This window comes from Chelmon rostratus, chromosome 6 (genome assembly GCF_017976325.1).
Source record: "Chelmon rostratus isolate fCheRos1 chromosome 6, fCheRos1.pri, whole genome shotgun sequence".
Taxonomy (NCBI): Eukaryota; Metazoa; Chordata; class Actinopteri; order Chaetodontiformes; family Chaetodontidae; genus Chelmon; species Chelmon rostratus.
Genome location: NC_055663.1, coordinates 6,107,882 through 6,123,749, shown reverse-complemented (window position 1 = coordinate 6,123,749; position 15,868 = coordinate 6,107,882). Strand labels below are relative to the sequence as shown.

The 15,868-nt window shown below is 42.3% G+C and overlaps 1 protein-coding gene across 2 annotated transcripts; it reads left to right on the top strand.

The window, feature by feature from the left end:
* The first annotated feature begins 3,946 nt into the window (after positions 1-3,946).
* psme3ip1 (proteasome activator subunit 3 interacting protein 1) lies at positions 3,947-15,288 on the top strand. 2 transcript variants are annotated; one of them, XM_041939837.1, is made up of 8 exons: positions 3,947-3,986; positions 5,640-5,776; positions 5,877-5,975; positions 7,429-7,550; positions 12,406-12,545; positions 12,838-12,926; positions 14,137-14,343; positions 14,856-15,288. In XM_041939837.1, the coding sequence occupies exons 2-8, from the start codon at positions 5,650-5,652 to the stop codon at positions 14,858-14,860; spliced, it is 789 nt and encodes a 262-aa protein (XP_041795771.1). In that variant the 5' UTR covers positions 3,947-3,986; positions 5,640-5,649; the 3' UTR covers positions 14,861-15,288. The 2 variants fall into 2 exon arrangements, with proteins under 2 accessions (XP_041795771.1, XP_041795770.1); XM_041939836.1 differs by having other exon boundaries at positions 14,137-15,288.
* The last annotated feature ends 580 nt before the right edge of the window (positions 15,289-15,868 follow it).

The following is a 15,868-nucleotide window of genomic DNA, read 5'->3' as shown; positions in this document are numbered from 1 at the left end:
TTTAGCAGACATGTGGGGAGAAATCTATGCTTTACGGAAGTCTGTCATATGGTCCAACGCCTGGTTAATATCCCCAGCAGGCAGATATTCCTTCACCATTTACTGCTCATAACTAATCTTAAATTCAGCATACAAAAGTCACTGAAAATGTTGGCAAATTAGTTAAATGTTATTGAAACAAACTGAAAGTGAGTAATACTGTATAATCATTTGGTATTCATGAAGTTTGAAAGAGCTAATAAATTCAGAAGATACAGTACAGCAGTGACTTACCAAAAAAGAAGAGCAGAGGAGAGTGAGATGATGAAAAATGTTTTCTTGTCCTCTAAATTCACAGGAAGTCAGGAAGATATCCAGACATGCAAAGCTGAGGCAGCTCCAATCAGATCACACTGGAAATGGAACAGGGTGAGCAGAAAAGCAACAAACCAAAACGAAGCGCACACAACTACATGTGACAGGAAACACCACCACCCCACTTTGTCCCTCACCTTTGAAGCTCCGCCCTCTGCCTCTCTCATTGGCAGGCACACACCTGTACACTATTATTGTCTCATTAAGAGCTGATAGATACGGGTAGCGCTGAGGAGCTCACCCTTGATGCATTTTTTGGTGTGGCGAGGGAGCAGGCTTTGTCTCTTTTGTATTGTTGCATATTAATGGATGTCCGTCTTCCTCAACATCCAATTTTCCAGTTAGTGTTTCACCTCTTGGCATTCACGTTAGGAGAGATGCTGGGTTAAGATGCTCCTCAGTAGCTCTGCTGGTTCAGAGGGTGGACTGATAGCTGGAGAGGTGCTAGTTCACCTGCTGGGCATCGTCGAGATGCCCTTGGGTGAGGCACCGAACCCCTGAGTGCTTGGAGCACCGAACATGCTGCAGCCTAGTCACACTGACATTATAGATCCTGTGTCTACATGTGTCTGTATTGCAGGCCTGTGTGTAATGCAAATACTAACAACAGTGTAAGTTCACCCAAAATGGATTAATGAAGTGTTAAATCTAATCTAACTTTTACACCATTGAAAAATCTTAAACCAACCAACCAGCACTGCTCAGTGTTTGTTAGTAGATAGTCCAGCATGTAAATGTATGGATCATACACTGACAAAATTCCTATGGAAAACAGCACAATTTGAATAAAACTGAATTAAAGATTGTATCAAAACCAATACATCAATGGAATTGTCATTTCTCGCCATGTTTTCTAAACTGCATTTTATTACAATGTTTGTAAACTCTTAAACTCTCTAATTTCCTTAAACAAGCTTTATTAGTTTGGGCATAAATCTACAAACCTACTGTACTCCACACCGAACAACTTCTGGACTTTGGAGCTAAAAAGCAATATTTTGATCAAAAAATAAAATTTTATTTCTTGAAAGTGTTAGCCTATAACATTAATGTCTGTAATTAAGTTGTAATGGTGTTCTTTATAACTACTCTGAGCTCCTCCTCAGAAATAACGTTCCTGTAACTCCTTTAGAAATTCTTGATGTTTTGGTGCTGTCCCATCAGGAATTTGTATGTCATTTATTTTCTGATTCCACTAAGAAAATATTGTTGAATCTCCGGCAGAGAAAGGATTTCTTGTTCCGACAAGATGGCCACCCGCCTCGATGTGGACACATTGGTCGCAGGCATGGCAGACTGGGGTTGTCTCGGGCAATGCACATTGATTTGATTGGCAGATGAGAGGCGGTGCAAATTCAAACAAGAGAGCCATTCAAAAACAACACTCAATGGATGGAGTTGCAATCAAATTTGTCCCAGCAGCTGTGCTGACAACCTGCGTTGTCCGGAAATATGCCAAAAGAAATTGTTCCTGCAAGACAAAATGATGCAAAGCAGCCAAATGAATGTTACAGAAGCTTTGGATGTAACCCTATTTGTAACCTACATTTTTTATTCAATTGTTTACATATTTTATTGAAATTATCCAGCTATTGCCAAGGGGGAAATATAAAAAAGACATCAAGTTTGACTGAAGCAAGGATAACACGGATAACATTATGCTTCCAAAGCAACAGAAATACTGAGAGGACTAACCCCAAGTTGCCTTACATTTGCAGTGAAGCGATGCGACAAAAGGCCAGTGAATCTGGTTCCTTCCAATAGTCAGATAGGTGTTGTCCACCTCTCAGGTAAATGTCCATATATATGTAAATCGTGAATATCTACATTTATAATTTCTCTTTTTTATAAGAGATATAAGAGGATGCTACACAGTGGTAGTGGTTTGCTGTATTGTTGTTTGTGCTCTGTGTACAAACCTCTCATACACAGGTAGCCAAAGACAACAGGTGATGTCTCGCTGGAAAAAAGGCTTATTTCCTGGAAATACAGAACTCTTGTGTTGTCACCCACCATTCTGGGAGTTCACTCTTGGACACCAATCACTGTCACAGTGGTGCTTCTCAGAATGTCTTGTCCTCTTAACCTGACCACTGATTTTTTTAGGCCATCAGTCTTACATGTGAGGACACAGTTATCAGCTGCCTCAGCAGCCTTAAACAAGGTTTTTAACATGCACGTCATTCAAGCATGTTTGCACGACCTTTGGCAGGCTTTGACTGAACTGCTCCAACACAGCTTCTTAAATCATGCACTACATTAGCCCCAACCTATCAAAAGTTGCTTCTTGATGTTGTGCAAGTCCAAATAAATCTCAGTTGTATTCCCTCTTTCCTGAACCACTGTCTGTAAGCCTCTGGCGCTAACTCACATGTTGTTAGGACTCACTTCTGTGGTACAGTTTCACCAGTGTGAAGGTGTCTGGTCAGCACATCGTTAGTGAGAGAAAGCGTCTTGCAGCCTTGTACCCCCTCCAGCATGCTGGATACTCGGCAGCCCGAGTCTAAAATGAAAACTTTCATCACAATTTTCTCCCGGACCCTCTCTTCATAAATAATTGGAACTCTCCACTGTTTGGTGGTGTCATCAATGGCCCACCCACCTCTCCAATAAAACCATCAACCATGAGACTTAATAATGTTTGAGTCAACATTTATTTCATTCTGATTGGATAATTATTAGGATCAAGAGAATGGGTCACGCTTTATGTTATTTTCTGTCGAGCCTGACAAAAAAAAAGCATACTTTTCCCCCCTCCAATCGCAGAGGGCCCTTTCATGCTCACAGACTGCCCATATGGTAAATCCAGGTCGGGCTTCACCTTGTAACACACATACTCAAAGTACTCTGTCAGCTCCCCTTCAAAAGTCAAACACGCCAGCTTACTGTCATCCATCTTGTCAGTCTTCTTTATTCACACACACCTGCAATATCCCAAAATGACTCTACTGACAGTGTCACACCACTTACCGCTCCCTTCTTCCTTACTTCTGATCCAAGGAGAAAGCAGGTCACACAGCTATAATCTAACAAATACACTTATGGTCAGGGCTCTATCACTCTGACACTTTGATACACGTTCAGTGATAACCATCTCAGATCTATTAAACCTGGTGAAGCATCTTTAAGTTTCCCCCCTACAAACATTGCAACCACTTATGGATCCTTGGAGGTCGCTTCTGTTCATGTCTCTGCTACCATCAAGCCGGAGATAACTTTCATCTTTCCTCATGTTCTGACTGATTCTCCTTGTTTTAAATCTTGATTCTATCTTGATGTAACATCATTGCTGTTTTCTAGTGTTACCACTCAATGGCACTGTTTCTTTAGTTATTGCATTTTGATTTCAACAATAAAGTTTATTTTAAAAAGAGTGTGGCAGATTGGATAACACACCTACTGTACTACATGACACACCCACTTCATATCTATCTTTTCTAATCTCTAACCTAACCATTCATTAAAAGGCGTGTCCTCTAGCTACTATGTGTCCGCAGAAACGGCTACTTGACGGAACTCAAAAGCAAAGCAGGTCGGAACTAAAGTCGCACGTCGGAAATCCTGACGGGCAATTTTTACAGTCACACTAAACGTCATCGATTTTGGAGCAGTGATATATCATACCGAGCTTGGTAAGTTTCAGTGACAGATAAATTGTACAATCTAATATGAAACAATCATAAGCGGAAATTCAAGTGTAGTCGGCTATGCATCTGAAACTTCTGCTTTTGCAACATGACACGGTGTTCTGCTGCTAACAGCGGTGTCAACAGCTTGTTTGAATGCTAATGAAGCTAATGCTAGCCGAGGGTTGCAGCACACAAGGCGTCTGTGTGTCCACCGCTTTACTGCTCGAGCACCTAAACTAACGTTACAGCGTTGAAAAGCCAGTGACTCTGAGCACTGTACTGCTGACTGCGTGCTCTGCCGATGTATTGCTTCGTTAGCCGAGTGTGTCATCTGGCTTAACGGCTAACCTTTAGCAGCTGTCGTTGTTACCGTCGCCGCAACGGTGAGTGAATCAACAGGGTCGCTACAGACACGCTTTGGTCTTTTGAGCATTCCTCATGTTTTTCTCGATCGTCACCTCACTGCAAATCGTTATGGTTCTGCTGAGCTGTCTCCGCTGAAGAAGAACAGTTGAATTGAGATCATTTTCAATTACTTGTAATGGTTAAATGTGACCACAAGGGGGAGCCAAAACCTCACAGGTTGCGTTCGGTTGCGTCCCCTTTTGACATGACGGTATTAAAAACACACTTAAAGTCTCATACATGCTGTCGTTATCTAGTGGTTGTTATGTTTTTTCATTTGTCGTCCTTTTGTTGAGCTCAGTGCAGCAGTGTGTCACCAGTTAAATGATAAAACATAAAAACTAACATCATACAGTATGCATCCATCATAACACCAGTGTGAACTATAGCTTGAACATCAATGTGGAGTTGAATCTGTGGTTCAGTCTGAGCAAAACGTGGACATCATTTCTCAAGTAAAGGCAAATTTGTTTGTGTGAAGTTCTGATGCATCTCCCAATCCACCTCTGTTTCCATGTATTTTCAAAATGACACCACGAGGTAGCCTACATAAAACATGGTGACATTTGAGATTTCATTTCAGGGATGTGACCTGTTAAATGGTTCACTGGTTAATCCAACATGAGATAATTGGATTGCAAAAGTCCAAATGCCGGGAAAAGTCTGCAGCTGTATTGGTTCTGTTTGTTTTGTATGGCACGATATGCACTGATTCTGACATTATAGCATCAATCCAGACTTCTTTTAGCAGCCCTGTTGCTTGTTTTCACAGGCTCTAATGGTGTTATTATGTTTTGATCACTGAAACATTACACAAACAGATGAATTCATTGCAGAGGCCCCTGTGGCAAAAATGTGTTAATATTGATGAATAAAGTAGTGTGTTGCTCTGTCCACTGGGAGTTTCCACAAACATTACACACAACTTTATTAGCAACATTCAATGAACAATTGCAACATTGAATTGTCTCAGGTTGTTTTGATTGGTTAACACTCAGGTAAGTAATGGCTTAGTGCAGTAGTTGTTTTAATGGTTTTGATAAGGGATGCAAGCTGAGTATTAATCGATTTAAAAAAAAACATTAATTGAATTGAATCCATAAATTCTCAGCACGTTGCCCCATTCCTGTAGACTTCTTCACCTAATAGTCTATAATGGCGGAACAGTAATAAACTGTCAGTCTTGACTACAAAACATAATTTGTTAGAGTGATACTCAGGAGAAAGGTGTGTCTATGTGTTTGCTTACAGGTCAGTTGTAATGGCAGGGGGAGGGGCAGCGGGTGTCGACCTCAGCAGGAAGTTTGTGTCGGAAGCTGAGCTTGATGAGAAGAGGAAGAAGAGACAGGAAGAATGGGAGAAAGTCAGGAAACCTGATGACCCGGAGGGTAAGAACGCATCCACTTACACAAAGATTAGAAATGCTTCAAACCTCTAAAACAGACACAGCTGTGCGAATATCCTCATACTTGTTTGTGTACTCCTCAGAGGCTCCAGAGGAGGAGTATGATCCACGTTCTCTCTTTGAGCGACTGCAGGAGCAGAAGGACAAGAAACAAGAGGAATATGAGGAGCAGTTCAAATTCAGTGAGTCTTTTGCCTTGTGCATGGGCATCTGACCAAACAGCCTTTTCTATGAGTTGAACTTTTGGAAAACTCCTTTCGGGTTGAAGATATTTAGAAACTCTGTTTACATTGTTGACATGTAGACAGGCAAACAGTGGTTTTGCCTTGAGACAACAGAGTGTGCGCCGTTGTCTCCTTTGTCTGCTACGGTAAAGGCATGTCCTCGCTATAGTGGGATCTAACCACTAGGTGCAGGTAACCTAATGGTAATAGCTTTTTCCCAGGCCTCTGATTGACCAACATGGCTTTGTGGTTAGGGATATGCCACCATTCCAAAAGATGGTTCTCAAAATCCATTCCTTCTAATACTTTCTCCTGATTGAAGAGGCGCACATCCAATTTTTTATATCAAGGTCAGGTTAGTTCTCATGGATAAAAACACCTCACCGGTGAAAACAGCTTTAGAATGTTTTCTGTGGCTGTTGAGAAGCCTGCCCTTCAAAATCCTGCAAAACTGATAATATCATCAGCGGGCATGTAGTTTGAAAGATGAAGCCATTGAACAGGCCGGGGAGGGTCTAATCAAAGAAGGCAGTGCTGGCACATGCATTTGCACGGGTGAAAAAATACAAACACACCCAGTTGTTAATAGATGACGCAGTTTCTCAGCTCAGATTCAAGGCTGAATCCCCAGACTTCTTGCTGTCGTATCTCGTCACATGCGACACCTTTACATTTTAAATAACCAACTGCTCCATTCTTATCTGCATTGCCGACTAAATCAAAATGCCTCCATGGCATCTATTTCCTTGCACAATCAGTAGTTTTAAACTTCCCCAAGTTTGTTTGATGTCCTTCGTCCTCTGTTAGCTAGGCTACATGAATAGGCCACCTGAATTATCTAATGTGTTGCATTCATGTGTTGTCACAAACCTGAGCACTGGACAGGATGTAGCCCTACGCAGACAACAGCTCCTCCATTGTTTTTCTGTTTTTTTTTTTTTTTACAGTATTATTTCACTAGAAGCATCATTTCAAGTAATCAAACCTGCTGTAAGAACAGCAGAATGTTTTGCAGCCGTCAGCTCCAGTCTTACAAATTCCACAGTAAATACTGTATCTCTGATGACTTTGCTCTGCATCAGTAGGTTGGGTACATGCAAAGCCATATCCTGTCCGTCCTTTGCGTACATTGTTTTAGAGATTAATTGGGAAAGAATTCAAACTCATTCAATTCAAGAATTCATAAAACAGTTTTTATTATGTTGAAAAATGTCTGTTTGAACTCCACAGTAAATGTCATAAATCTGCCGTATTGTCTTTAACTGTAAATGTCTGTTGGATTTCAGGCTTTTCATTTCGCATGAAGGTCACTTGTGTGTGGATTTAAAATAAACTGGTTAGGTTTGTTTTCTGAAAAATGCAGTCACTCTCATGCCATGTGTTGAGAGCATGTTTGTTTCCATGGTGACAGGGAACATGGTGAGAGGATTGGACGAGGATGAGACCAGCTTCCTGGATGAGGTCTCCCGGCAACAGTGCCTGGTGGAGAAGCAACGCAGAGATGAAGAGAAGCAGGAACTGTTGGAGTACAGAATATCCTTTTATCGCGGGTTTGTTTATGTAAAAAACACATTTTAATTAGCCAGCATCGCTGTGTGATTATTTGCTGAAAAACATGATTCTGTTGTCCCCCATTTTAGTGAGTGATAAGCAGATTTTGCAGGTTTAAAATAAGCACTGAGGTGTGGTGAAAGTCACAGCAGTTGCATCTCATTTGTGTTATTTTGTTGTTTATGAAATGAGGATTGGAGGCGACTAGTCATGGAGTTCAGCAGAGAAACCTGATGTGCTCCACAGGCAAAAAAAGAAAAACATTTGGGGTTGAAGCTATTGCCTTCCAGTTTTAATATTCTGAATCCAATTCCAACTTCCAATACAGTGCCCACACAACACATTTCAGTACAAATCTACATACATCTAATACAAATAACTACAAATCTATTAAAATAGAGTAACAAGTCATGTAAATGGTTAAGTGGTATTTGGAGAAACTTAACCGGGGCGCACATAGTTGCTACACAGGTACATATGAGTGACAAAAATCAGAAACGTGTAATGTGTAAATGCATTTTTGCTTACCAGGCAGCAGTGGAAGTGGGTCTGGATGATAGAATGGACAGTGTCGTGAGTACGATCACTTTGGATGGACAGTGTCAGTAGTTTGCACTGTGGACCTATTACAGTCCAGCAGATGGTGGTAATACAGCACTTATTGATGGCAGCCACCATAAAACTCAACAGAAGAAGAAGATGGCAGCAACTGTCATTGGCCATCAATCAACATTGTTCGTCCACATGAGTTTCTTGTCTACATGTTGGACCCAATGAAGGAACCTGCTGTGAGAGAAAAACAACATTACATAATGACATTAAGAGGCTACTCTGGCGTCCACCTACAAAGAAAAACTGAACCCGAGCAGAAGAAAAGACTTTTTTTCTGAAAAGTGGCTCCAAGATGCGTCATGGTTTGAATCCTAGCGATGAGCGTGCTGACATGAACTGGAAGGTATGTTGTTAACATCCACATCGAGGAGACAAAACAGGTGCTCAGAGAGATTCTTTCATCCATTATTTAGGAGACACAAAAAGAATGAGAAGCACATGAATGTGGCACAAGCTTAGCAAACAAGCTATTCAAGCTGAAACAAGTTGAATGAAGAACAACAGCGGGCTCTGTGTGATGTTTGTCTCGTAGCATTTCATGAGGCTAAACACTCGTCCTGTGACTCACTGTGCCGAGGATCTTACTTTATGGAAGCAGCCTGGAGTGAATGTTGGAGGTGCAAACGATTCATGTTAAGGGAGAACATGGATGATGCAGAGCACTGCGCAAACTATCTGGAGTTTGTAGTTTTGCTCTTTAAAGGATGAGAGGACGACACAGACACCACCTTTGCAACTTGACAGAGACTCCACAGAGAGACTGGATGCACTTAAAACAAGCAGGAAAACGTCAGCAGCGTCCTCTGAGCGTGACTTGGTCCAAATAGTAAATACGAGCGATCCAAATTGTTACTCCAACATCAACAAGGAGGTTAAATGTCTCTTCCACTGCCTTTGAGCAGAGCAGCATGTGAGAAGGGTCCTCACAGCTCAGCATCATAAAAACCAAGTACAGATCTCGTCTGTCACAGACTCGTCTCTCAGCCCTGATGCACATTCATGCTGATTTGAGAGTCAACCACGGACTGAGAGGAGCATCTTCATCATTTACCATGCAGGAAGCTGAAGTAGAGGCCAATGAGAGAGAAACTGAGGAGTGACAGAGAGGAAGACTGTCTTTATTAAGACCATGTTATATATGGGGTGAGCACTGTCTCCTGGTGCTCACCCGAGTGCCTGACTAAAAAAAGTTCTGTGCACCCCTGCATACATACATTCTGTGGCCCTCTGTGCGACAGGTGTCAGTGTACTTTATTGAGATGCATGCTGACACAACAATGTGTGTGAGGGTTTTTTTTTTAATGTTTGCATTATATTAAAAGAAGAATCAATTCAAATGGAAAATGAAACGCTGAAACTGGCTCCACACCAAGACAGTCAAAAGAAGATGCATGCCTTCAACTATATCTTTAAAAATCTAATGCAACACTTTTCATGTTATTTCTTACATCTAATGCCAGAATTAAGCAAACGCTTACTGCCCAGTAAAAGAAAAAAAAAACAAACATAATGCATCTAGGATGTAGTTACTACTCCTTCCAGCCTTGACACCGAAATACTCGCTTTCCACTGAAACATCCAGTGTCTTTCATGCTCAAGCTGACAAAGCAGTATTATCATTCGTGTTTATATTGTGGTTGTTTACCTCTTCTGTCGCCTCTCCTGTTTGCTGCATTAGGCCGCCTCGCTCATCTCTGCTGTGGAAATGTGACTTTATTGTTTGTGTCAGTTACAGGCTGCTGGACATGTTAGGGTGGGAGCTATCAGCTGTGCCGGAGATGCGTTGATGCAGTTCCTACTTCCCACTGATAGAGGTTGATAGAAGTCATCCATTATCATTGCAGCCAGAATATGCCTGTTGTCCTCGTACAGTGAGAGAGATGTTTTAAACTTGTGGGAGTCTTAGATCATGATTATCCACAGCAGGATAAAGCTTCAGATCACCTGGTTTCACTTATGTTTGATCCTTTTTTACCTGACTTTAAGGCTGTTAAATGGCAAATAGTCAGGCACATGGAGTTGCCAAGCCCAGAAGAATAAACATTTTACGGAAAAATGAAATGAACAAAAGCAAGGAAATCTGTGCAGTTACTATGTAACCAGCTAATCTTCAGTATTTTCCATACATAATAAATAACACAAACCATTAATTGGTGGATCTTCTGTCAGCCAGATAATTGATTAACCATTGTGTCATGTTGGCACTAGTAGCAGCAGCTATAACAGTGTAGATGTTTGTTAAATGTATTGGTTGGATGAAGCTACATGATGAGAGCCAGGCGTGCTCACTGCCCCCTAAACCGTCCATAGTGTTGAGTGTGGGTGTGTTCTAGAAGAGCAACAGTTTTCTCCATACTGCACTGCATATTGCATGGAGGTTTTTAAAAGCTGAAAGACATGCATGATACTAACTGGCAGTTTCTTGGTGCATATATGATAATCAGCTTAATGTGTGTTGGCAGAGGCAGGCTCGGCGCCACCATAGTCAAGCTCCTGCTGGGACTGCATCATGCATACATTACACACACACACACCTTGTACACATGGCGCTGGTACCACACGTAACAGCTATGCTGTTCACAGATTGGTCTGGTCTGTAAATTTATCCTTCAGCTTTATCTGAAGAACAAAATTATTATAGGCAACATCTTTGTGGTTATCAAGCGATTTTCTTCCTCATGTAGCTCAATAATTGGATTGAACTTCCAATCTGTTTCACTTCATTCATCCAGCCTGACATTGTGTCGCTGCTACCAATTTTTTTGTTTGTGGGGATTGTTATTTATTTAGCATTATTGATAGAGATACATCCATCTAGTTATCTCTGTACGTCAACTTAAAACAGCTGGTACTGCTGCGTCAGTCTCATCCACACACTGTCATTTTGCTGTTGTGTTAAGATAGTGATGAACCTCGCTCCATCCTCGCTTGTGAATTCCTGACTCTTTCCAGGATGCTCCTTTCATACCCAATCATGATACTATCACCTGTTACCAATCAACCTGTTTACCTGTGGAATGATCCAAACAGGTGTTTTCGAGCGTTCCACAGCTTTCCCACTCGTTAGTTGCTCCTGCCCCAGCCTATTTGAAATGTGGTGCTGCATCAAATTCAGAATAATCAGATATTTACAGACATCAATGAAGCTGATGAGGTCAAACATTAAATATATTGTCTACTATAAAATGTCAAAAGGATTTGCAAGTTATCACATTCTGTTTTATTTCTGTTTCTTTAATCAGGGTCATCCAGACTGTGCTCGTTGTTTCGCCACTGCTTTGCAGCACGTCTGCACAGCACAGACGACCAGATCCATATGGCTTACTAGTTACTAGTCAAAGTAAATGGTGCATTGTGTGTTTAGGGTTGGTCAGTCTGCTCACCAGCTCTCCCCCGGCTATTTAGAATTGTCCTATGATAAAAATAGAATTGGTACATCTGATTAATATTAATATGATAAGCAGTTGGGAAGAATTCATGTATTTGGGACACACCGCCTGTAATCCATAGGCACTGTGTCTCACATCAAAGTGTAAATACTCCACCTCTGTGCACATGTGACTGCATGTCCAGGGCTTTCACTTGCTGGTTGTAGCTCTCTGTGCTTTTCATCTCTTTCTCTCTGTCACTCTCTCTTTGTCTTTGCAGACAGACAGGTTTGTCTGCAGATGAAGAAGAGACTGGGTTGTTGTGGAAACTGTATCATAGGCTGGTAACTACGGCGACGCTTTAAAGCAGTTGCTGTGAACACGCAGTAGACACGCAGACACACCGGTGCAGACCTGAGTTAATGCAGTGCACACCCAGGACTGCTCGTCTCTACCACACACATACCATATGTCCCACTTTGTGTCTGCTGATTGCTGTCCTTTTGTCTTATACCTGTGTGCTTTGTCTTTTTGTGTGTCTATTTTCCTCTGTCTCTGCATCTCGACCCAATTCCGCGTCTCCTGAGCTCTGTCCATCTCCTGGTCTCCTTTTAGACGCTATCTGTGTCACCTCTCTCTGCCTCCGTGCTTTTCTTAGCATTTGAGAACTGTGTCACTTTCTCCAGCACACTGTACAAAAGATGTGATGGCTCCTCCTAAAGGGAGGGCAGAATGTAACTTGTTGAATGGACTGCTGCTGCATGGATCTTGTCTCTCTTCTTGCCCCCTGAGCACAACTCTTTGCTCCCTCTCAAAGGCTCCATTGGGGTCTGTCCACCTTAACTCTGCACTTTCACAGCGCTCTAGTGAAGCAGGCGTCCACCGAAAGCCGCAAAGAGCCCGACAAGAAGGCAGCACCTAAACATTCAGGGCCGGAGCAAAGGACCAGCCACCTGTCTCAGGCCCATTTATTGGCTGGAGCTGTCAAGAGACGCAGGTACGCACATACACACCCTCTAAACCTGCATTAACTGATTGTTTGCCTGTTGTGGCCAAATGTGTTGCCAGTGAAAGTGAAATTATATGGTGAATTGTGAACTCAAGATTCGCTCACTTAGGTATTCCCCAGGCTTTCAGCCATATCCCTATCCTTATGTCACTCTGTGGAGCGGAGGGGAACTGCACGGTTGAATAATGATTTGCTGCCAATTACTTTCCGCCATTGAAAACATCAAAATCTTGATTAGAGCAGCTTCACTTCTTCCAAATGTCTTTGTTCTCTTACCCAGCTCCTCCCAGTCATCAGACAGCAGTAAGAAACAGAAGGTGGAAATCACAACGGCAACAGCAACGACAGGAAATGGAGAGCGACACACAGGTGGGCTATAGCTTGAGGATTTTAAGGAGGAATGTGTGCCCAAAGACTTATCAGACATCATCATATTCAGCTCGCTGCTTGTGACTGAATGATGCATAGATTGTTTACATGAAGTGGACATCTGATACTCAGTGGGTTCAGTTACACCATGTTTACTCACATTTTAGGCACGTTTGCCTCGTATTTGAAACCTAAGAAAAGATAAACCTGAGTTACAGGAAGCCCAGGACCAGCTGATCCATATGATCTCAACACTTACAGTGGATCCCCTGAAGCAGTGACACTAAGGAATGGTTGTTGTTACTGGGTTTAGCTGTAAATTAGCAAAGGTTAGGTGTCCATTCTTACGTAGTGTCGTGTTTCATATTATCATAAAAGTAATAGAAACAGCAACCGTTGTAACGCCTCATCATCATTAAGTTTCACTTTGACTGCATTACAAGTGCAATTTTTGCAACAGGGGTTAAGGCTGCGTTCACTTGTTTTGGCCAAAAAGCAATCAGAAAACAGCATGAACATATTTTACCCTCATAAAATTAGTATGGCAAGCAGAACAGAAAACACTGGCCATTTACATATCCAACCAACATGGCACAGGAGTAGCATTCATTCGTCCAGTATTCACTATAATAGAACAGCTGGCTGCTGCTGCTGGAATCGAGGCTGATGAGAATGAACTAAAACAGTGACACTCTGGCCATAAAACCAAAACAATGAGCTGAAAGGAGCAAAAGTGCTCTGTAAAGCTGAGGGGAGCTACAGAGTCAGGTGAAAAACAAAGTTTGTTACTACCAGTAACACCTTCCATGTATACATAATTATTTGATCCTTTGGTAATACAAGAATATAGATATATTAAACAGATCCACTAGTTGATATATGGTATAGCTCTTGTTTAGGCTTTTGAAGTCTGACAGCTGATTTTCTGTCCTTACAACTAATTAATTCCATTAATCTCATATTCTAGGTCTAAACTGCTTGAAAGAAGGGTTTTGAGAAACCTGCCTATAAAGCCAGTTTTGCGTATATGCAGTGTATAGCAACGTCTGCGACTACAGCATTGTGAAATGCCTGGCAACGCTTATAATGGTTGAATAATTGAGAAATTCCTGTTCTTCATATTTTTATCTCTGACCTTTTAAAAAAGAGCCTGATGCAGGGGCGTCTGCATTTCCAAGCTCTGGATCTGACAGTGTGTTGTGCTGTTCAGAACAGGAGGATGGAGCAGGAGGAGAAGCGAGGGGAGCTGAAGATCAACAAACAGTCCCCGGCCTGACGGCGAAGACCCCCTCAGCTCCCCTGAGCTCCGGTCAAGGCGTGTTGCACCTGCCGTCGGCGGCGGTGTGCGTCGGCGTCTTACCAGGACTCTGGGTTTATTCCGGCAGCAGCGACTCTGACAGCAGCTCGGACAGCGAAGGTAGCGTGGACGCAATCATGTTGCCGTACCCCCGGCACAGCAGGGCCTACAGATAGACACACACACACGCACACAACCTGAAGAGTGTGTTTGCACGCCTTCAGAATGGCTTGCAAGTGGTCAGAACAGATAGCCTCACACAGGATATGCACACACAGAGACAGAGTAAAGGTCATACACACACACACACACTGATATAGGGGTACACACACAACAGAGCCTACTGCGTACCTGCAGGACACACAAGTTCATATCATGTTAGAGTTAAACACTGGCAACACATACACCTAGCAAACATTCTCAGTATTCCTGTTGTTTTCACAGCTGTGAGTTGAACTGTTGCTCTTTGTCATCCGACAAAGTTCAGCCCAGTAAAATAATCCTAAAAATCAGTTTGAACCAATTTAAACTCCATTCTGAACGAAATCTGTCTGTCTATTTGTGGTTTTTGCTATTGTGGCACTCAAACATGACACCTCCACCCTTCCTTCTATCAATCACATCTCACGCAGTTTAAGCCGAGCAACCAATCCCGCACTGCCTACCCCGACGACATCCTGCCCCCCCTACACCCCCCCTCCCAACCCAAGCCACAGCGACTGCAAGCTGTGCTGTTGGCTGAGGGAACAGTGATTGACAGCTGTGGAGCAAGGAAGAGACTGCTTTAGACTGTGTCACATGACTCACACCTTTAGCTATCAGCAGCAGAGGAGAGAGAGCCGGGGCAGGACACGCTTCTCTCTCTCTTTGGGTTCAATGCGAAGTCTGAATGGTTTGAACAACAATGTTTTTATTTGTGTGACGTAATGTGTTTTCTCATTAGTAGTTTGTCTCAAAGTCACATCATGCTGGAGAGATGCTGGACTGTTTGCTGCTGTCTCAGGCGCTGGAGCTTTGTTTTGTTGGTCCAGGTCTGAGCAGAGAGAAATAAAGAGCTTTCCCTTCTGCTGTGTGTTTACTGTGTGTATCTGTGTGTGTGTGTGTGTGTGTCACAGAGACTTGCATGCAGTGTATTTGCAGCATACTGAAAGAGTTCTTTTGAAACTTTTTATCATTGGGGACCAATTACAAATTGGAAACTGTAGTGTATATACTGCATTAATTAAACCTTTATCTGTCTACTACTAGGCACAAATATGGTGTGTGGACATGGATTATAATCAATTAGCACCAAAGAGTGATTCCTGCCTTTTGAAGATGTTTCATTTGAAGGGTTGGACACCTTGTCCCTCAGATTTCTCTTTGGACCTATTGGGATTCCACTGGATAAGGAACATTGTTTAATAGCCTATACAATAAATAAACCAGTGTGTAACATGCATGTGGTAAGCAAGTTTTTAAAGTATTTAACAACAAATGATTATTTAGCACACATGGGAAAAAGAGCCTGAAATATGGGAGTACCAAATTTTGTTTCATGTTTACAATGTTCTCCATCAAGCATGTTGGCATGCTAAAGTTTTCTAATTAGCCTTAAGCAAAGTCTTGCAGCTGATGGAAATGTCATTGGTTGGTAAAGCAAAGT